This window comes from Zootoca vivipara, chromosome 16 (genome assembly GCF_963506605.1).
Source record: "Zootoca vivipara chromosome 16, rZooViv1.1, whole genome shotgun sequence".
NCBI classification, from domain to species: Eukaryota; Metazoa; Chordata; class Lepidosauria; order Squamata; family Lacertidae; genus Zootoca; species Zootoca vivipara.
Genome location: NC_083291.1, coordinates 32,968,900 through 32,991,243, shown reverse-complemented (window position 1 = coordinate 32,991,243; position 22,344 = coordinate 32,968,900). Strand labels below are relative to the sequence as shown.

The window sequence follows — 22,344 nt, the reverse complement described above, 5'->3', positions numbered from 1 at the left end:
GAATCAGCTATATGGAAGCCAGAGCGCACAGAAATGCTGTTTACCTTCCCGTCGCTGTGGTACCTATTTATCTACTTGCACTGGCATGCTTTAACTGCTAGGTTGGCAGGAGCTGGGACAGAGCAACGGGAGCTCACCCCGTGGCGGGGATTCGAACCGCCGACCTTCCGATCACCAAGCCCAAGAGGCTCAGTGCTTTAGACCACAGCGCCACCCGCGCCCCAAGAAGCGTAGGGTGTGCTCCACAGAGGCAGGATCTGCTGCCCCTCCCAGTTACCTGAAGCATGATGCCCTGAGGCAACTGCCTCACCTTGCCTCATGGGTGTGTATTACTCAAACCCACTATGAACTCTCTTAAACAGATGTCTCTTGCCAGCGCTGGGCACTCTGTCATACAACTTGTCTCATCATTACAAAAGCTGCGAGTTCTGGGTGCCAGGGTGTGGGTGGTGATATTCTTTGGTGTCCACCCTTCAAAAAAGAATACTTACTCGCAAAGGATGACTCCATCTTTCAGACTTTCCATAAAGTTGTCCCCGATGCGCTTCCCGGTCAGCTCCTCAATCCATTGCCGCAGTTCGTGCTCCTTCTGGGGATCGTATTTTTGTGCTAGCTATAGAGGAACAGAGTATTTTGGAATTAGGTCCAATATCTGGTGAAGCTCCAGTCACTAAAGTGATGATGATGATGATGATGATGAAGAGGAGTTTGGATTTGATATCCCGCTTTATCACTACCCAAACGAGTCTCAAAGCGGCTAACATTCTCCTTTCCCTTCCTCCCCCACAACAAACACTCTGTGAGGTGAGTTGGGCTGAGAGACTTCAGAGAAGTGTGACTAGCCCAAGGTCACACAGCAGCTGCATGTGGAGGAACGGAGACGCGAACCCGGTTCCCCAGATTACGAGTCCACCGCTCTTCACCACTACACCACACTGGCTCTCACACTGGATGCTAATGTCCAGCCTTTTGATCATGTTTCCATCTGCAGATGACAGCAGACCTGGAAAGCCTTTTTAGCAGAAGGCTGCCATCTCCATTTCAGAGAAGGGCCCGTTAAGGCCTGCAAGGGATTAGGAGAATTAATTGAGGATAAGACAGTCGATGGCTACTAGAAATGATAGCTACATATTACGTTCAGTATCGGAAGTAGAATAGCGCCGAATGCAATAGGGAGTAAACAGCAGCAAGAGAGGACTATCGCCCTCACGATTTCTTCTTGTGGGGCTTCTCACAGGTGGTCACTGTGGGAAGGAGCGGGGGAGGACCTTGGTAATATGGCACCCAGCATGAGGCCAAATTTTGACACAAACACCCAACCCTTATACTTCCTTCCCAAAGCTGGCTAAGCGAGGTGCTGGGCTTTGGGAAGGAGGTGCAAGGCTCTGGCAGGGCCCCAGAGCCCTCTCAGCTCCTTCCCAAAGCTGGACAAGGGCTAACTAGGCTTTGGGAGGGAGGTGGGAAGGTGCCCTCTTGGCTCGGCACCCTGGGCACTGCCCTAAATCCACCTCTGGAAACAGAATGCTGGACTTTGGTCTGACCCAGCAGGGCCTTTTATGTTCTTAACAGGGCCGTCTCAAGCATGTCAGGCGCCCTGGAGCCGTGGTGCGGAGATCGCTCCGGCGCCCCCGCTCTGGTGGGCAGGCGCAGTGTGCAGCATAGCTTCCACACGGCTTTGCAGCGCCCCCCTGCCAGCCCCGCGCCCCGCGCCACCCAGCCTACCCCTAGAACTGGCCCTGGTTCTTAACTGGCCAGAGGTGGCCTCCTTGTTTACTCTGAGAATTAAGGTTCATGTACAGCTAAGAAGTACAGCAATTCGGATCACGGTGAAGCATTATGGTCAAGATCTGCTCATTTTCATCACCAAGGAAAGGCAAAATATTTGCACACCATTAACAAATCAATATTGCATGCAATATTGTATCCAAATGCACTGATTTCTGCCTTAAATTGTGCTATCTGCACTCTTTAATTCTGAACTTCTTAAGTATGTTCAAGCTAGTTTCCGTGTGGCAACAAAGAGTTGTGAAATTGAACCTGGCTTTCATTTCTTTGTTGATTTTCTACCGTATATACAGGGGAACTCCTGCTAACACGGGGGTTCCATTCATGGCCACTGCGCGTCAGTCCATTCCAACCCAGTTTACCCCTTTCTGCTCCTGCCCCACTCCCCTTTCAGTGCCAAAAACAGTGTGCACATCAGCAGTCATGTGCTTGCGATCATGCACAAGTGGGAAGGTGCCTGAAGGCAGGCACACGCACACACATACACACACACACATGCACAGACATCCCTTTCAACGATGGGGTGCAAATTGTTTGGTATGTTGGTTGCACTTCTGGTCTTTGGAATGCGTGGAATTTTCAGGGGTGTTTAATGGCGACCTACGTGGAACCAGGACAAGGCCAATGGCGGAAGCCCCAAAATGCGGTGCCCTTACAGGCCCACCCCACCAACAGAGAAGTGGCACTGGCAAGATGTCACAAGATCTTGCCCAAATCTCGTGATATCTCAAGAGAGCTCCACAAGTTCTCACTGGAACCTGCCACCGCTGCTTCATGGGTGCCAGCATGCAACTCAGGTAAGGAAGGCTTCAGCGGGGGTAGCACAGTAGCACCTTTTAATTTCACTGCAGTTGGCAAAATAGGGCACCCCAACCCCCAGACAAGTTGTGGAGCTGGAATTAAGAAAGGGCTCTTCTCATTTTCTTATCTTATTAGTTTTGAATGCAAGCTGTCAAAGACCAGATTTGGACATAAGAAGTCAGAATTTGTCTTAAACCATGGTTTGATAGGAGTGGATTTGCATCTTTCTGCTGCCGTCCTTTCTGCTGCCCCTTGTGTGCTCTGTTCTCTCTTTTCTATACCCCTCCCTCCAGTTTGTTTCAAAGAAAACCAAGGTTTATTTCTGGCTTCCTGATCATAGTGGGTTGAAACAAGGCAAGGCATAATATAGCTTCTTTGAGCTGTGCCAGGATGGGAGACTAGGAGCATGTTCATGAGCAAACCACGTTTTAAGACAAACTGACGTCTTGTGATGTACAAACCTGGCCAATACCCTTATTTTCTGCTACCCACCCCTGGTAAAATATTGTCCCAACGATGTATGCATAAGATTGCAACCATGGTTATCTTATCATGGAATGTGAGGAGGGTGACAATGCCTATTCCACCAAAGGCTTTGGTTCTGTGCACTCCTCAAAGCAAGCATGTACAGATAAGGCTGCACATTCCATCAAACTTTTTTTTTACGTTAATTGTAAGTTTGTCAACAACAAACACATTGCTCTGTGTTGTTTCTGAAGACAACACAGAACAAACTGCTGCAGACCGCGGCCGTCTTTGTAAGTTGAAGTCTTCGCTTGTCGAAGCACCGCTTCTGCACATGCGCAAAGCACGATTTCGCACTTCTGCGCCGGCCGGCCGTGCCGCTTTGCGCAGGCGCAGAATGCGTGTGTGGCAAAAAGACTTCCGGGGTTGTCGACTTCAGAAGTCGAAACCTTCGGAAGTCGAATCGTTCGGTTGTCGAGGTACCACTGTAGTGCTCAGCAAGCCGAGCAGAGCTTGCAGCAACGTGTAGTGGTGTCCGACAGGGGGATGCTCTGAGAGTGATCATGGATAGCAGATATTACCTGACCTGACTGTCTCTATTTTCAGCTCTGTTGGACTGTATGTTAATGCAGTGGAAACTTATACCAACCATAGAGAGCAACGAGTCACCAGTGTTTGGGTTTTTATGTACCTCTGGGAAAAGCAACCTTGGCGCCAGCTTGTCTCTTTATTTGGAAATGTGCTTGCAAACCAGGTCCTGGCATTCCTTCTAAGGGCTTTTTCAGCCCCCCAAAGCAACTGGGGTCTTGGATTCTACTGGCCCCACGGGAGTGTGCTTCCTGAGTGACAGGAGAAAGCTTGAGGAGTTTATGATCTGCTGGTTTGTGAAAAAATCCATGACGTTATTTCAGCCACTCTCTGCCAGCCCAAGAGGCCAGATGATTAAGCCATTAAAACCAAAACCGCTGCAGTGACAGTCATCTGTGCTGCCCTTGTAGGTTTTTTTTATTTTAAAAACGAATCTCCCAGAGCAGGCAGGACCACAGGTTTCATCCCTGCTTCAGCTTGGCAACCGGCACATGGAGAAATCTCATGTGGTTTCTCTACCTTACCCCCAAAGGGATTCCAAAGGATGGTGCAAGGGAAGGGAATCCTCCCTCTGCTAAAAAAACAAAACAAAATCAGGAATTTGTGGAAGCTAATGTACCAAATGTGCACACAGAAAAATAAGGTCTTCATGACCTATTTGTGATATACGGCCCCCATCAGGAAGCCTCCTCAGTCTATTGTGATCACTCTGCATCCTTCTTTTAGTTACGCTAGATATGGTGCTTCCGGCCCTCAGCTCCTCGTGTGACTTTTGAGGTCTCTTCCCGCACAGTTTTCGAGTCCTCCACCAAACCCACACAGTTCCATCTTTGGAGTTTGGGTGAGCTTTAAACCCCTTCCCCTTAGAATATGAACCCTGTTTCATGGTTATCATGAAATCATCTTTCAATCATCACTTGTGCTGTGCCTAGAAAACATGGTTCAAAGCTGTCTTGCGCTTGACCCAAGCTTTCTCGGCACGGACAGTGTGGGGGAAACCAAACTGCTGTTTGTTCCGATTGAGTGATAAAGAGTGATTTTCCCCTTGGGTGGGGGAGGGAGGGAGAGTAGCGAGAAGAGAGCTAAGTGTGGATAAGCCCCAACTTGTCCAAACAGTGGCAGAGGCTTCACCTGTCACAATATAGATTCTATTGGTTTAGTCTGGTCCATCTTAAACCCCAAGAAACTGAGGAAGAGCAACCTGGGTTATATATCCGGATGTTAACAATCGAGTGCTTCTCTCTCTCATACCAAGCTTTTCCACAGCTAAAGATCTTCTCTGAGCTTCTTTTTTGGCACATACCGGTAGGTAGTAGGGTGAAGTTTCAAATGCCTGTATTTTCCTTCTCACTAGGTTTAATTCAGTGGGAAGAAAGGGGGCAGGATTTGTATTAGAAAAGTCTTCTCGTTCCCTTTGTGAATTTTTGATTCAGATTGCAGCTTCCTGCAGCTGCTGTAGGTTACTTTAAAACAACAACAAAACCCACAATGACTTCAGGGCAAGCATTCTTATGATGTAATCTGATCGAAGCCAGCCAACGCAGCAGCCATCCACAACGCGTTGTTCCACTAAGATTTTGATTTGGGGAACAGCTCATTCTAATACAGCAATCCAATGAGGAAAATCTAATACAGTATTTCCTAAGCCCTTCTAGAGCTGGCAGGACTCTGAGCCTCTGACAACATTCTGTTCTGATGGCTCTCATCCCATGCTCCTGGCTGGTTGTTGCAAAGGCTGGAGAGATTTGCTTTGAATTTTGTGGGGATTTCTGCAGGCTATAAGACTCTTCCAACCTGCTGCCTCTAGATTCACTGCCTCTAGATTTCCCCTCATAAGCGGGCTGTATGGTTGAGTGCAGGATGCAATGCTTGACAGAAACAGGAACAAGGGTTGTGTGGGATTTTGTGTAAGAATCCCGTCTTCATCAAATCTTCAGGCTGTGCCACCTATGCTGCGTTTCCTAAACTCCCAGCCTGCTGTTTGGACTAGCAGAGATCACTAAAATCCTGGTGCAGCTCACAGAATCCTAGAGTTGAAAGGGACGCCCGAGGGGATTTCTAGTCCAACCCCTGCAATGCAGGAATCTCAACAAAAGCCACCATGTCAGATGGCCATCACCTATTCATACACAAAATACGCTCTTTGGAATGCATTTTGTAATTGTAAAAGAACTACTGGGAAGGGTTTTTTCAAGATATGTCCCTCAACTACAGAGACAATATTTGGGATCATTTAAGAGAGTGGTTTCAGGATTGCTCTCTTGTACAGTTTCAGACACGTGGTTTATGTACTTAAGTATGTGTGTTTACCTTGTGCACTTATGAACAGGGCTTTTTTTCAGCCGGAACAAACCGGAACACATTTCCGGCACGTCTCAGGTGGGCGCCGTTGCCATTCTAAGAGAATGAGGGAGGCATTCTAAGGACTCGGTTGGTAAAGGTAAAGGGACCCCTGACAGTTAAGTCCAGTCGCGAATGACTCTGGGATTGCGGCGCTCATCTCGCTTTACAAGCCGAGGGAGCCGGCGTTTGTCTGCTCCGCAGACAGTTTTTCCGGGTCATGTGGCCAGCATGACTAAACCGCTTCTGGCGCAACAGAACACTGACACCAGAGCAATGCACGGAAATGCCACTTACCTTCCCGCTGGAGCGGTACCTATTAATCTACTTGCACTTTTGGCATGCTTTTGAACTGCTAGGTTGGCAGGAGCTGGGGCTGCGTAATGGGAGCTCACCCCGTCGCGGGGATTCGAACCGCCATCCTTTTTGATCACCAAGCCCAAGGCTCAGTGGTTTAGACCACAGCTGCAAATAAATGTTTTAAATGTGTTGTAAAGTGCAATATAAAAATGTGACACTAGATGGTAACTGTGAGCTATGACAAATTCAATGCATTTTTCAAAAAAAATTAAATAAAAATATATATTTTCACAGCATTTTTTAAATATGTGTGTAGATTCCACCATGGTGAGTTCCAGCCCCTCTTTTTCTAGAAAGATGGCATTGCTTATGAACATTCATTTCATTTATGACCTTAGAATTCTTATAATGAACAGAACTAATTCATTAGGGAGCAAATGAAAACGTTTAAAGTCCAGAGCAGAGCAGATGTAAAGTAGCTAATCACATTGTAATCACATTGTGATTAGTTAAAAGGTGAACAAGTGTATGCACTCCGAGAGAGAGAAGAGAAAGACTTTTGAGGACATGCAGTGAGTCAGAGGAAGAAATTAACAGAGAGATTAGGGCTGGAATGCCAGCCTAATCTCCTGGCAAAGTATCCAGAAAGGAATTTATAAACCAGAGGTACTACTGATTCCATGCCCTCATCCTTGGTCCCAGAACCATGCCTTTGCCATTAGGAATCTGAGCACCTAGACCAGGGGGGGACAATCGAAAGTGGACCTTCAGATATTTCCAACTCCCATCAGCCCCACGCAGCATGGCCAATGGTCAGGGATTATGGGAGTTGTAGTTCAGTAGTGACGTAGGGTGGGCCACAGGAGCAGCTTTTGCATTCATGGCAAGCAGGCTGCTCTGTTCTGTAAACCGACTGCCTGCGCTGGATCTCAGAGGTGCTCTGATAGCATTGCTCCTCTCCATTCTTGGTACTTGGCAGCCCAAGCTGCAGCGGAGAGAGAGAGAGAGAGCATTCCTTGGTCCCTCTCTCTGGACATGAGGCAGCTTCATACCTTCAGCTAGTGCCAGGGAGCTCTGCCAACCCAAACAGGCTGTGTCCCCTCTAGGAGGAATTCACCAAACTTGGGAGAAAAATGGGGGATGTGTCCGTTCTAGATCCACAAGGATTTATCCCTCTGCTGGGATGTTTCAAAGACATAGTGGGCTGAGCAGGACTTTTGTGTGGACATTTGGCTAAACACTAAGTGTTAGAAGTGATGTTAAGACTCCTTATTTATTTGATTTATCTTCTAGGAGGTTAAGCCTTACTGAAACCTAACTCAAAAGCCGTGAGCTGATTGCTACATTTGCAACCAGCGCCTAAAATAATGCAAGTGAGGTGTGGGGGGGGGTTGCGGGGGGGGGGGACCTTTCCCAATACTGATAAGCAGCTTCACTGAGCTCTTCTGGACCCTGTTTTCATATTCGGTTTGGAACTCAGTCTAAAGCATCATGTCTGACCATTTTTGTACGCAGCTTAAAACCCTACAGCTCGCGGTTTGCAAAACGAATAAGAAAAAAGGTTAAAAAGCATTGCCAAGCATTCTGATTTTTCCGCCCGCCTGTGAAAAGTGGCTTAACTGACTCAGTTGTGTGAGTCAGCTGGAGTTCTTTGTTCTGCAGGCGTAGCTGAGACTGTAATGTTCTTCAGGCTATATCACATAGGTAGCGTTTTGATGTCATGGCAGGTAACCAAGATGGCTGCCGGGGTGCACTCAACTAGCTACTTAATAGCTGGAACAAGGAGTACCAACAAAGTATTGTCATTTATAATGTTGTCCGTATTGAACTTCATGGCTGACATTGTGTGGACATTTGGTTTTCTTATACAGTGGTACCTCGACTTACGAATGACTCGACAACCGAATTTTTTGACTTACGAATGGGGCAAATGGCCGCGCGCTTACGAATGTCTCGACATCCGGGGGGAAACCGCGGCGGTTTTAGATAGGGATTTTTCGACTTACAAATTTTTAGATGGGGTTGCTTCGACTTACGAATTTTTCCGCTTCCAATGCATTCCTACGGGAAATCACGTTTCCAATGGCGTTTTTCAACTTACGAATTTTTCGACTTACGAAGGTGCCTTCAGAACGGATTAAATTCGTAAGTTGAGGCACCACTGTATTACAATTTGTGGGGGAACTTGGAGCTTCCATGTCCATTCAACAGACTGATGTGTGCACAAATCATTGTGATATTGATACCATAAAAATAAGTGAACACCAGGAGCAGGGGTGCCAACTTGAATAAAATATGGGGGGGCAGGTAAGCCCTGCCCCACATAACTGATCACACAACACAGTGCACACACACCATTTGAATGACAATGCCCATTCACCTAGGTGTTGTCTCCTACCACAGGGTTGCCACATGTACAGAATTTCCTGGACATACCTGGAATACTGCAGTTGGAAGCAGTGTCCGGGTGGAAATCGGAAAAAGGTCCAGGGGAAATCCGGACCTACGGCAACCCATGTCAGCAGTGTCATTTTTGCCAAATTTTGCTCAACAACTTTTCGCATTTTGAAATATGTCAACCCTATCCTATGATCATGATATTAGTGAATGCGCAGCCCACATTAGAACAGCTAGTGGTGGCTGGTGCTCCACTGGGCCTGGTGCTCAATAGTAGGCAGAGCCAACTAATTCTAGTCTTGCCCCCATCCTCCTCTCTTGAAACCCGGAAAACACTTGAGACTAAGGGGGAGAAGCCGACAGGTAGTTGTCATCCCTTGGACCAGTTCCAAGTGAGAAAGGAGGCAGAGGGGAGCTGGCAGAGGGCAGGCTGAAGTTGGTGGGGCAGTGCCCATCATAAAACATACAGATATTGAAGTTAACCCTTTATTCAAAGAAACACCCCTTCCTAGTAGGTCTTGCCCCAATGAAGCAGTTGCAAGGACCAAAGGTCCCTGTCTTCCCACCGCTCCCTAAGTCTCGTCCTTTTCCGGGACCTTCCCAAGCAACCTGAGATTTATCCACCTTGTCTGTCTTTGAGAATGACCTCTGGGAGACCAGTGGGGAGGCGAGCTTATCGCAGCGGGGGTGGGGGGGGACACTCCCTGGCTTCTTCAGCTACTTGCCTCATCTCTGCCTCTTGGCCCTTGTCCTCTCCAGCCTCTGCATCTGCCTCCGATTCTGGACTGCTCTCTGCCACAGACTCTTCCTGCTCACCATACGCTGTTACTTCTTAAGCTTCTGACACCTCCTCCTCCCAGTCTGCTCCCTCTTCTCCCTCTGACCACTCCTTGTCGTCCCACTGCTACTCCCCTGGCACTGAGCCTTCTACCATTGGGGGCTCCCCTGAGGGTATGGCCCTAGCTGGTGTCTCCCACCGCTCCTCTGCATCCAGCCACTCCATGACAGCCAATTTATCTAACCATTGTTTATGGCCAGCATTACGTGTGAACAAAGTTAACTTGTTCCAAAGTTGAACAAATGCCTGGGGTGTCAAAAACTTTCCACGCCAGAGACTGTTTGGTCTATCCCTGCACATAGATTGATCGGTGGTGTGTGTTAGTGTACTTCATCCAAGTTCTCCCTCTGCATTATTTGGCCTCTTTAGTCCCTTGAAATCTATGGTTTTATGATGTGCTGCAGTTGCAAGAGATCAAAGGTGAAGAAGCATAAAATATTAGTAATGAAACAAAAATCTCGTCTGGTATTTGAAGGTACAAAGGTAAAAGGCAAAGGACCCTTGGATGGTTAAGTCCGGTCAAAGGTGACTATGGGGTTGTGGCGCTCATCTCGCTTTCAGGCCGAGGGAGCTGGCGTTTGTCAAGACAGCTTTCCGGGTCATGTGGCCAGCATGACTAAACCACTTCTGGTGCACGGAGGACCGTGACAAGTGCCAGAGCACATTGAAACACTGTTTACCTTCCCGCCACAGTGGTACCTATTTATCTACTTGCATTGGCATGCTTTCGAACTGCTAGGTTGGCAGGAGCTGGGACAGAGCAACAGGAGCTTACCCTGTTGCGGGGATTCGAACCGCCAACCTTCTGATCGGCAAGCCCAAGAGGCTCAGTGGTTTAGACCACAGCGCCACCCGTGTCCTTGAAGGTATTAGCAACCTTCAAGAGGCTGGGGGTGCTTTCACCTGACCTGTTTACTGAGCATTCACTCAGACATGTTTGGAGGGAGGTTAGGCAACATTGGCCATTTGGTGAGCGCTCAGGCTGATATGATAGCAAAGAGGCTAGACCATGTCACATCAAAGCAAGTGTTACCCACACTTTCCTGTCACTTTCCTTATTGCAAACAGTCCAATCTTTTAGAGAGGCATGTTTGTCGGCTAAAAGCGCCAACCTGAATTTTCCAGGAGGTGATTGGATCCCACCCCAAAATAGTGAAAATTATAATAGTCTGGAACTGCTGCCAATCAGTTTGGGCACCAACCGAAAGCTAGTGGGACAGTATGTCCTTTGTTTAGAGATGTTCTCGGATTTCTCTGTCACAGGAACTTTGGACTGATGCACAAAACTCAGACAATCAAAACACCAATAATTCACTGCACTTAGGAGCATCACAGCAGCGCCATCGCTACAGGAAGGGGAAGCTGAGGTTTTTGCCCTGGGTGAAGCCTCCAGAGGGGCGTCATTGAGGCTCACAGCCTGTGAGCAAATGTGCATGCAGAGGGGCAAACTGGGTCTTTATTTCAGTGCAAGCTGAAATGAAGCCTAGTTTCACCCCTACACCCATAGGGGCATAGCCAAGGTTGGCCAGGGAGGGGCAGCTGCCCCCCATAAAAAAAAATACATAGCTAACTGAGATTCTGCCCCCAACCCCCAAAAAGGCCTGCTGCCCCCCCCCCAACAAAAATCCTGGCTACACCCAGCCTACGCCCCAGAGCTAAGAAAAGAAACGGGGGAAAATTACAGTGAGCAGCCAGGCTTGAATGATTAGGGTCGCTTACTTGAGCTGCACATGTAATAGAACAGGCATCCCCAAACTTCGGCCCTCCAGATGTTTTGGACTACAATTCCCATCTTCCCTGACCACTAGTCCTGTTAGCTAGGGATCATGGGAGTTGTAGGCCAAAACATCTGGAGGGCCGTAGTTTGGGGATGCCTGTAATAGAAGCTTAGAAGGTTCTTTTCTCAGTTTCTGTTTCTTTGCGGTCCGAATAATTTGAGCTGGTTTGCGGAATGCTTATTGGTTCTGATGAGAATGGGCTAGGCTTCTAACAGGAGCTCTCTGGAAATATTTTGATTGCTAGGCTCTGTACTATATCCACTAGCCAGGCCCACTCCTGTCCAGGAAACTTTGAAGCAAGTGCTTGGACTACATAACTTGGATGGAACCATCAGACCTGGTACTGACAACACAACAGAGGCAGGAATGCACACGAGTGAAGGGAAATACTTGCATTAATTCAATCAGAATTTGCCTTGACCAGCCTTCATTATAGCAGCTGCTGGATTTTTACCACTACAGGGAGAGCTAAGCATAAGATGCAAGAGTTCAGAGCCTTTTGTGTCGTCTCCTAAATTGTCCTTTTTCACACTTGTCTTTTCATCCCTTTCCCCCCACATTCTCTCATGGATGTGTTGTTGCTTATTATCCACTGTTATGGATTTCAGAGGGAAGACTGAGAATTTTTTTATTTGGGACCACAGAAAGCTTACTGGAAAGGTTGCCTAAATATGAGCTGCAGTACATATCACCCAGAACAGTATATATAGCATAACACAGAACAGTAATTTGCATGTTTAATTCTATATGGCAGTTAAGAATCTCTTTGCAAGATAATAATAATAATAATAATAATAATAATAATAATAATAATAATAAGTTATTATTCATACCCCGCCCATCTGGCTGGGTTTCCCCAGCCACTCTGGGCGACTTCCAACAGAAAAATAAAACACAGTGATCTATTAAACATTAAAAGCCTCCCTAAACAGGGCTGCCTTCAGATGTCTTCTAAAAATCTGGTAGCTGTTCTTCTCTTTGACATCTGATGGGAGGGCGTTCCACAGGGTGGGCGCCACCACCGAGAAGGCCCTCTGCCTGGTTCCCTGCAACTTGGCTTCTCGCAACAAGGGAACTGCCAGAAGGCCCTCAGTACTGGACCTCGGTGTCTGGGCAGAACGATGGGGGTGGAGACGCTCCTTCAGGTATACTGGACCGAGGCCGTTTAGGGCTTTAAAAGCTCAACACCAACACTTTGAATTGTGCTCGGAAACGTACTGGGAGCCAATGTAGGTCTTTCAAGACCGGTGTTATGTGGTCTCGGCGGCCGCTCCCAGTCACCAGTCTAGCTGCCGCATTCTGGGTTAGTTGTAGTTTCCGGGTCACCTTCAAAGGTAGCCCCACGTAGAGCGCATTGCAGTAGTCCAAGCGGGAGATAACCAGAGCATGCACCACTCTGGCAAGACAGTCTGCAGGTCTCAGCCTGCGTACCAGGTGGACCTGATAGACAGCTGCCCTGGACACAGAATTGACCTGCGCCTCCATGGACAGCTGTGAGTCCAAAATGACTCCCAGGCTGCGCACCTGGTCCTTCAGGGGCACAATTACCCCGTTTAGGTTTGGACCAGGGAGTCCTCCACACCTGCCCGCCTCCTGTCCCCCACAAACAGTACTCCTTTCTTGTCAGGATTCAACCTGCGTTGTCAGGTTGCATACGTGCTATTCTAATTCCCGTTTTCTTATGACTAAAACTTTAGCAAAAAAATACTCTTTTTAAAAAGTTGCATTTGAAGGCATTTGTCGTATCTGTATCTTATTCCTTCCTCCGAGGAAATTTCTGCATGCCGTTTCCCTATTTTATTCCTATTCCCTATTTTATCTTTCCAACAACCCTGTGAGGTGGGTTAGGCTGAGAGAAACTGGTTCAACGTCACTCGGTATTAAACTTCATAGCTGAGCAAGGATTGGGTCCTGAGGCACTCTGGGTCAAATCCAGTACCCTCCCCCCCCACGAAAACCATATTTGCTTTCTGTCAAACACACACACACACATTTAAAAGAATATGGAAAGTAATGGACTAGTCTGTAGCCTGCTTGTGGAGCTGCATTTGAAGAAGTTAAGACTGGCTCTTTCCTTTTGTGCTTAGAAATCTGAAGCTAGCATGTGATGTTCATGGGGCACTGTCTTTACAAGAATACCCTGTCACGGATTACTCTGTGTGTTAATCTCTGCTTCCAACACAAGAAGGCGAAGCAGGATGGGACAATCTCTGTGCACAGCTTCACAGAAACAAGCAAATAGCTGTAGTCTGTCATGCCCAGAGCAATGCGAATTTTGCCTTGGAGAAAGTTTCTCCATGCTTCCCAGACAGAGTGCCATGGTAGCTCTCGCCTTGTGTTTCCCAGGGACACACCACGTCCAGTCAAATGGGTGTACTGTGTTATGAGGACTTGGGTATGAGCAGGCAGTATGAGCTTGCAATATGGGCAAAGGAGGTGAGCTTTGTGCTTCTAATGAATTGGGTCTGGTGGGACAGAAAACAGGGATTCCAATCTGTGGTTGTTTTCTGAATTAACACTACTCCATGCAGTGTATGCCAGCAGCTCCCTGCCCCCCTAACAAATTCCAAGCTATGCTTGGGGCTTCTTTCAGGAACTGGAAGTTCCTCCGTATATATGGCCCATTGTGGATGCCAGTTTGGCCAGGGTTGAACCCCTATTCTAACTTTCTTAGCATGTCACTAATCTAATGTTTATTCCAATGATACTGGGTTCTTCACACTGGTTGTGAAGACATCACCTTGTTCTGGCCCTCCGGTTTGCAGAGTAGCTTCCTATGACGTCTCTCTGTGCAAAATGAAACATTCTCCCAGTTGTCTTAAGGGAGGAATGTGGGTACAACTCTTACCTCCCTGGCAGATAGAGGTCTCTTGCTTTCTACCTGAGCGCCAGAACTGCTCTGTACTCCCCAGCAATCGTATATTCACATTCCAACACAGGTGTTCTTTGCGCACTACAATCACCAATTGGACCCTCAAAATAAGAATCACCCGGATCCCCTGTCTGATATTATACAGGGACCTACTCACTTTGTTCAGGTCCTAGCCTCTCCTCTCACTGTCTTTTCTAAGCTAAACATACCCAACTCCCTCAACCATTCCTCATAAGGCTTGGCTTCCAGACCCTTGATCATCTTGGTCGCCCTCCTCTGCACACATTCCAGCTTGTCGATATCCTTCTTAATCTGTGGCGCCAGAACTGGACTCAGTACTCCAGATGTGGTCTGACAAAGGCAGAATAGAGAGGTACTATTATTTCCCTCATGCAAGAAAGCAAAGTGACTGTCCAACGAGGCCTTACAAACAGCGGGGGAGAGAAGGCAGGCAAAATGTGAGGGAGATAGTGAAAGATACAGGAAATTAAATGCAGAATTCCAAAAAATAGCAAGGAGAGACAAGAGGGCCTTCTTAAACGAGCAATGCAAAGAAATAGAGGGAAACAACAGAATGGGAAAAACTAGAGATCTGTTCAAGAAAATTGGAGATATGAAAGGAACATTTCGTATAAAGATTACCATAATAAAGGACAAAAGTGGAAAGGACCTAACAGAAGCAGAAGACACCAAGAAGAGGTGGCAAGAATACACAAAGGAATTATACCAGAAAGATATGGAGGTCTCGTACACCCCAGGTAGTGTGGTTGCTGACCTGGAGCCAGACATCCCGGAGAGTGAAGTCAAATGGTGTCAGGAGTATGGGCAGGAGTCAGGCTCTGGGGCCTGTAGTGCTTTGCAGGACTGGGGCATGCCTCAACTTGTGCTGGAGAAGCAAGGCGTGGCCACACAGGTGAAGTCCTCAGCTTGTGCTGGAGAGGCAAGGAGTAATCACCCAGGTGAGGCCACTTGAGATCTCACTGCACCTGGTGGCAGGAGCTGGGAGGGATAAAAGCCCAGCATTTCCCTTCAGCTCTTTGCCACAGCAACGCTATCCCTGCCTGGTTGCATCTGGCCTCCTGTTCCTTGGACCCTTGCCTTGTTGCTGCCGTGCTTCTTGGACCCCTGCCTCGCCTTCGCCTTGCTCCTGCCCCGTGGACCTTCGCCTTGCTTCTTGTTCCTGGATCCTTCGCCTTGCTCCTTGGACCCTTGCTTCGCCTTCGCCTTGCTCTTGCCCCGTGGACCTTCGCCTTGCTTCTTGTTCCTGGACCCTCGCTTTGCCTTCGCCTTGCTGCGTGCCCCGTGGACCTTCGCCTCTGCCTTCGACCCTGCTTCTTCACCACCATCTTGCCTCTGGTCCTGACGCCCGCCGACCAGACCGTGACAAATGGGCCTTAGAAAACACTGCTAATAACAAGGCCAATGGAAGTGATGATATTCCAGCTGAACTACTGGTATTTAAATTTTTAAAAGATGATGCTGTTAAAGTGCTACACTCAATATGCCAGCAAGTTTGGAAAACTCAGCAGTGGCCAGAGGATTGGAGAAGATCAGTCTACATCCCAATCCCAAAGAAGGGCAGTGCCAAAGAATGCTCCAACTACCGCACAATTGCGCTCATTTCACACGCTAGCAAGGTTATGCTTAAAATTCTACAAGGCAGGCTTAAGCAGTATGTGGATAGAGAACTCCCAGAAGTGCAAGCTGGATTTCGAAGGGGCAGAGGAACCAGAGACCAAATTGCAAACATGCGCTGGATTATGGAGAAAGCTAGAGAGTTCCAGAAGAACATCTACTTCTGCTTCATTGACTACGAAAAAGCATTTGACTGTGTCGACCACAGCAAACTATGGCAAGCTCTTAAAGAAATGGGAGTGCCTAATCACCTCATCTGTCTCCTGAGAAATCTCTATGTGGAACAAGAAGCTACAGTTAGAACTGGATATGGAATAACTGATTGGTTCAAAATTGGGAAAGGATGTATATTGTCTCCCTGCTTATTTAACTTATATGCAGAATTCATCATGCGAAAGGCTGGACTGGATGAATCTCAAACCGGAATTAAGATTGCCGGAAGAAATATCAACAACCTCAGATATACTGATGACACAACTTTGATGGCAGAAAGTGAGGAGGAATTAAAGAACCTTTTAATGAGGGTGAAAGAAGAGAGCCATAGCTGCCAAGTTTTCCCTTTTCTCGCGAGGAAGCCTATTCAGCATAAGGGAAAATCCCTTTAAAAAAGGGATAACTTGGCAGCTATGAAGAGAGCACAAAATATGGTCTGAAGCTCAACATCAAAAAAACCAAGATCATGGCCACTGGTCCCATCACCTCCTGGCAAATAGAAGGGGAAGAAATGGAGGCAGTGAGAGATTTTACTTTCTTGGGTTCCATGATCACTGCAGATGGTGACAGCAGTCACGAAATCAAAAGGCGCCTGCTTCTTGGGAGAAAAGCAATGACAAACTTAGACAGCATCTTAAAAAGCAGAGACATCACCTTGCTGACAAAGGTGCGTATAGTTAAAGCTATGGTTTTCCCAGTAGTGATGTATGGAAGTGAGAGCTGGACCATAAAGAAGGCTGATCACCGTAGAATTGATGCCTTGGAATTATGGTGCTGGAGGAGACTCTTGAGAGTCCCATGGACTGCAAGAAGATCAAACCTATCCATTCTTAAGGAAATCAGCCCTGAATGCTCACTGGAAGGACAGATCCTGAAGCTGAGGCTCCAAGACTTTGGCCACCTCATGAGAAGAGAAGACTCCCTGGAAAAGACCCTGATGTTGGGAAAGATGGAGGGCACAAGGAGAAGGGGACGACAGAGGATGAGATGGTTGGACAGTGTTCTTGAAGCTACCAACATGAGTCTGACCAAACTGTGGGAGGCAGTGGAAGACAGGAGTGCCTGGTGTGCTATGGTCCAAGGGGCACGAAGAGTCAGTCATGATTAAATGACTAAACAACAACAACATTACTGTATTTCCCTCACTCTGGACGCTATACGTCTGTTGCAGCCTAGAATAGAAATAGCTTTTTGTGCTACTGCATCACACTGTTGACTCATCACACTAAGCTTTGTGGTCTACCAAGACCCCTAGATCCCTTTCACTTGTACTGGTGGCAAGTCAGGTGCCCCCCCATCTTGTTTACAAAACTAGATTTACTCTCCCCACATCTAGCTTCCACCCATAGTGCAAGAGTTTCTATTTCAGTTGGAGGAAAACTAAAAATATTTGCTTTTGCTCCCTGCAGCTCACCAATGGTCACCTCTTCATTCTGCTGGAAGAGTTCTGTGCAACTCAAACTTTTGTTTGCAGACTCCCCGTATCAGTTGGAAGGTGCACAAGGATGCCAATTGTCTCACTAGAGGGAGGCACTGTGCTGAAAATGCTTACTTCCCAACAGTCAAGAGCTTTGTTTTCTCAGCCATGGCTTTCCAGCAAATGGTAACTGAGTTCCCTCCCTAATATTTTAAGAACTGTGGCTCTCTCTGTTGTCCCTCTGCTAGGACAGAGGAACAGTAACTCTATCTTTTGTAGGAAACTGGCGTTGATGGTTTGCAGGAGCTTGCCAAATCCTGGACAGCCTGTCTCCCACCTTCTCCTTAACAGGTAACTCCCATCCTGCATGAAAGTTTGTTCTTGTATCACAATCCTCACTGTTCCAAAAGAACTTTTGATTTTGATGGCTGAGGAGGAGGTCCCTCTGCCTGAGGAATGTGTTTGTTGGGGTGTGTGTTTATGGCAGTGGTGGTGGTCTCCCTCACCTGGGGTCTCGGGGCAGATATCCTGCCGCTTGCCAGATGCACATCCTGCCAAACTATGCCTTATATAGAACCAGCCTACGAAGAAACCCCAAAACTGACCATATATGGTGAGTCTGTTGCTGCCCAGACTCCCGCAGCAGAGTGCGAAGTGCAGTCCAAGACGGTAGCTGAAGAATTTAGCTGTGGAAGGAGGATGGGGGGGGGGGGAGAGGCCGGCCTTTTGCTGGAGCCAGTGCTCTGGTGAGCCCTGGAAGATGGAGGGTGCAAGCAGATAAAGCCAGGCCATGTGGCAAATGGGCAGGAAGGTCTGTATAATTGGGGGCAGCCCCAGACATTTCAAGAAAATATGAAGTTCCCTTAAACCAGGCATCCCCAAACTGCGGCCCTCCAGCTGTTTTGGCCTACAACTCCCATGATCCCTAGCTAAGAGGACCAGTGGTCAGGGATGATGGGAATTGTAGCCCAAAACATCTGGAGGGCCGAAGTTTGGGGATGCCTGCCTTAAACACATCGGCCCATCTAGCTTGGCACAGGCAGCGATCCTGCAGTTTCAGACAGGAGTCTTTCACAGCCCTACCTGGAGATGCCAGGGAATCCTGAACCTGGAATCCTTTGCACACAAACTGAGGGTGCTAGGAGGCGATTCTTGAGTCACGAAACAGCGCCTCAAGCTTGAAGAGGCACCATTTGTACCTTACGGACGGGTGCCCCTAAAAAACTCCCTGTTGTAAATCTGGCCTGGCCCTGAGACGGACAGTCTTTAACAGAGCCAGAAACAAGAAACGAGCTAAGCTTATGGGAGTAAAAGGAAGATTCCATACATAAAGCACCGCCCCTAAAGCTGTGGGATATTGAAAGGCCCATGGCGAGCAGAGAGCCAATCCGCTTCACAGATCAGCAGGTAGTACAATCCTTGCCAAGCCATGACACAGCTGCCTCTGCTAGGGACAGAGATGCCCGTGGCGTTCTATTTTTAAATGTATTTCATTGGTTTTTTAAAAAATAACATGGGATAACAACCTCCACGTCCAACCCTACTTCCTTCCCACCCAAACCACCCTCCAAACACAGGTCAGGTGCAAGTGCCACTGTGAATGACGGTCCATTGCATGTGTAAGAAAAGGATGGCCGTGTCGCAATACAGTTATCCTCTTCTCCTTTTCCAGCCAATGCCTTGACTTCCTGAGTTAATCTTTCAGAGTGCCAGCATCCATACTTTGGTGGCATTTTGATGACCGAGATGTAAAATCTGAATGGCACCCCCCTCCCCACTGATCACTACCCTAAGGAGTCTCAAAGCGGCTAACATTCTCCTTTCCCTTCCTCCCCCACAACAAACACTCTGCGAGGTGAGTGAGGCTGAGAGACTTCAGAGAAGTGTGACTAGCCCAAGGTCACCCAGCAGCTGCATGTGGAGGAGCGGAGACGCGAACCCGGTTCCCCAGACTACGAGTCTACTGCTCTTAACCACTACACCACACTGGCTCTCACACTGGCAGGGGCACAATCCAGTGGAAAGTGCTTCTGCATAAGCCTTCTTAAAATAAACAGACGCTGTGTGTGTTCAGTTTTGAACCTTGCACAGGAGAAACTCCTGCTGGATTTTGCCTCGTGCAGAATTATGGAGAACAGGTGGAGGGCTCTGACAAAACCCACAAGCCCCATTCCCAGTTCCCCTCTTTTAATCAAACACGCTCCCATGACTTTTTTAAAAAACCAAAGTTAAAACACCCAACGAAAGCAGTGGCCCAACATGGCCTGTTCCCTATTCTGTCCCCCTTAGTGGTACCCTAGGCCTGTCATCTGAAGTGGCTGCTTCTTTGTGCCTCTGGAGAGGCTAACACACCTCAAGTGTATACCCTGAGGAGCATCTCTGCTCCCATCGTTCAGCCCGGACACTGAGGTCCAGCTCCGAGGTCCTTCTGGCAGTTCCCTCACCGCAAGACGCGAAATTTCAGGGAACCAGGCAGAGGGCCTTCTTGGTAGTGGCACCCGCCCTGTGGAACGCCCTCCCAGCAGTTGTCAAGGTGATGAATAACTGCACAACTTTTAGAAGACATCTAAAGACAGCTCTGTATAGGGAAGTTTCTAAGGACAGGTGTTTGGCTGTGTTTTTAATATTTTGCTGGAAGCCGCCCAGAGTGGCTGGGGAAACCCCGTCAGATGGGTGGCTAATAATAATAATAATAATAATAATAATAATAATAATAATAATAATAATAATGGCTCTGTGACCACCTGCTGCTCAGTTCACAGTATGGCAGAACCTCTTGTCTCAGGCTGAACCTCCTGGTCTCTGACAGGCCTAAAACAGGTGGGGTGCCGTTGTTGGAAGAGAATCCCCTCCCCAGGCATTAACTGGTCTGATCCAGGCCCTCAGACAGAATATTTGTAGGGAAGGGGCCTTAAAGATACATTAAGGGTGAGGAGGAGCAGGCATCACAAGCCCAAAGTAAACCAGCCGTGAAAACCTCTCTTTCATCATATGAATTGGCACTACTGAAGGTGCCACCTAATACCCATTTTCTGCATTTGTAAGAACTCAGGCATTTAGTGTGGCGGTTTGGAACTCCCTGCCTATTGAGATCAAGCAGAGATCTTCACTGTACAGTTTTCGGCACCTGCTAAAAACACTCTTGTTTAGACAAGCCTCCCCTGGTGCTTAGAAAGCTGAGGTAATTTTAATCTGCTTTAGTATTTTAACTTCAGTGTGTTTTAAAATATGGTTGTGAATTTTTCACAATTTTATGTCTTTATATTGTTGTAAACCGCTTTTTTTACAGTCAAGTGGTGTAAAAAATATATATGAAATGAGGAAGTAAGTAGGATAAGTAATCAGGGCTGCAGTCTTAAACCATACTTATTTTGGATTAAGTCCCACTATGTTTTGCTCTCACCTACCCCGCAAGGGGAGAAAATGGAAAAAGTGTTTTGCCAAAGGCAGACTCCAAAATCTAGAAACTGTCATTGGTAAAGAGGGACCTCTGGAAAAGGTGTTCCTGTAAGTTCTTCCCAGCACGGCTGCTGTGATGGGCTTTTGTCATGAGTGGTTTAGAATGGTGCCAGACCAGGGGATTGGAGTGGGCATTTTCAGATGTGAAACATAGTCTACAATCCTATGCCCATTTACCTGGAAACAGACCTCATTTAATTCAATGGGTCTTGTTTCCAAACAGACATGTAGAAGGGAGTGCTGCTAATAGGACTGCAAAAACTCAGGTTACAGATGCTTCTCTTCTGTAGTGAGCAACAACCAGGCAAGAGAGAGACTCAAAACCTTTGTGTGAAAAATTCCTGTTTGACTATGAATGCCTTTATCTTACCAACATATCTGTAAAATGGGTAGAACAGTGATCTTCCTCATAAGGAAAAAGAACTAAGATGTAAGGTTGTTAATTATGCTGATCTTAGCTGTCCTAATCTCTTTCTTTTGTCTGACCCAGGTGTGTGAAACCTTTGGCCCCACTAGATGTTTGCGGAACTACAACTCCCAACAGCCCCAACCAGCATGCCCAAAGGCCAGGGGTGATGGGAGTTGGAGTTCAGCAACATCTGGAGGACCAAAGGTTCCCCACACCTGGCTAGCCCACCTGTTCTTTAAGAAGGCAGTGGAGCAGCTAAGAATGCGAGCAGGGCTGTGGCTGGTTCAAATCTCACTTCAGTCACAAACACAGTAGGCAGCCATAGGCAAACAGCTGTTCTCCCTGCCTCAACCCCTCCATCGTCAGTGTGGGGGGAATATTGTACTGCCCTAGTAAGCAGGGCCGTTGCAAGGACTGCAGAGTCGGAGGGAGGGTGAAGCACTTGGAATGTTTGAAATGGGCTACACGAAAGAGAGGCTCTTTGATGCCGGGATTGTTCATCCTGGCAATTGATGGATCTCCCTTGCCCATCATCTGTGGTACTTATCCCACCCTCTGCAGGTAACAGGATTGTCCCAGAGGTCATCATTTGAGTTTGCTTAGAGCCTGTAATTAATTACTTATTACCATTATTTCAGAGCGTTTGTCGTCGTCCCCCCCCCATGTCCATTTGGGGGGAATCAAATAAAAGAAACAGACCACATCAAACAAAAATCCCGAGAACAGAAACAAAACAGAGTTGCCATCTTAAAAGCGATTTAGGTGTCCGTTTCTGCTAGTCCATTCCAAAACCTCCCACAGCCTGTTTCCTGATGCCTTGCGTGGGTTTTCTCCCTGCCTTGACTTCCTACCTGGACATGTAGTCACATCCTTCCTATTCTCTTCTCCGAGTGAGTAGGTGCCCTGAAACAAAATGCCTTGCACCGTGCTGATGCTATTAGATTTGTAATGCAACAGGCAGTAGTCCCACTCCATTAGATTAAGAACCTTACAACTCTCAGGGCTAGGACACGCCCCCCCCCCTCCAAAGCAGGCATGGTAGGTGTC

General features: G+C 47.6%; 1 protein-coding gene and 1 long non-coding RNA gene across 2 annotated transcripts in view; both read right to left on the bottom strand.

The window, feature by feature from the left end:
- CNN1 (calponin 1) overlaps window positions 1–22,344 on the bottom strand; it is a 39,969-nt gene that overhangs the window by 17,452 nt on the left and 173 nt on the right. Inside the window, exon 2 of the mRNA XM_035140726.2 lies at window positions 492–613. Within this exon, the coding sequence (XP_034996617.1) occupies window positions 492–613 (122 nt within the window). The remainder of the gene's footprint in view (window positions 1–491; window positions 614–22,344) is intronic.
- Window positions 7,676–22,343, bottom strand: LOC132591261 (uncharacterized). The gene is made up of 2 exons (XR_009556879.1): window positions 21,114–22,343; window positions 7,676–21,077 (listed from the first exon to the last, which is right to left on the bottom strand). It is a non-coding gene; the product is annotated as an uncharacterized LOC132591261 (long non-coding RNA).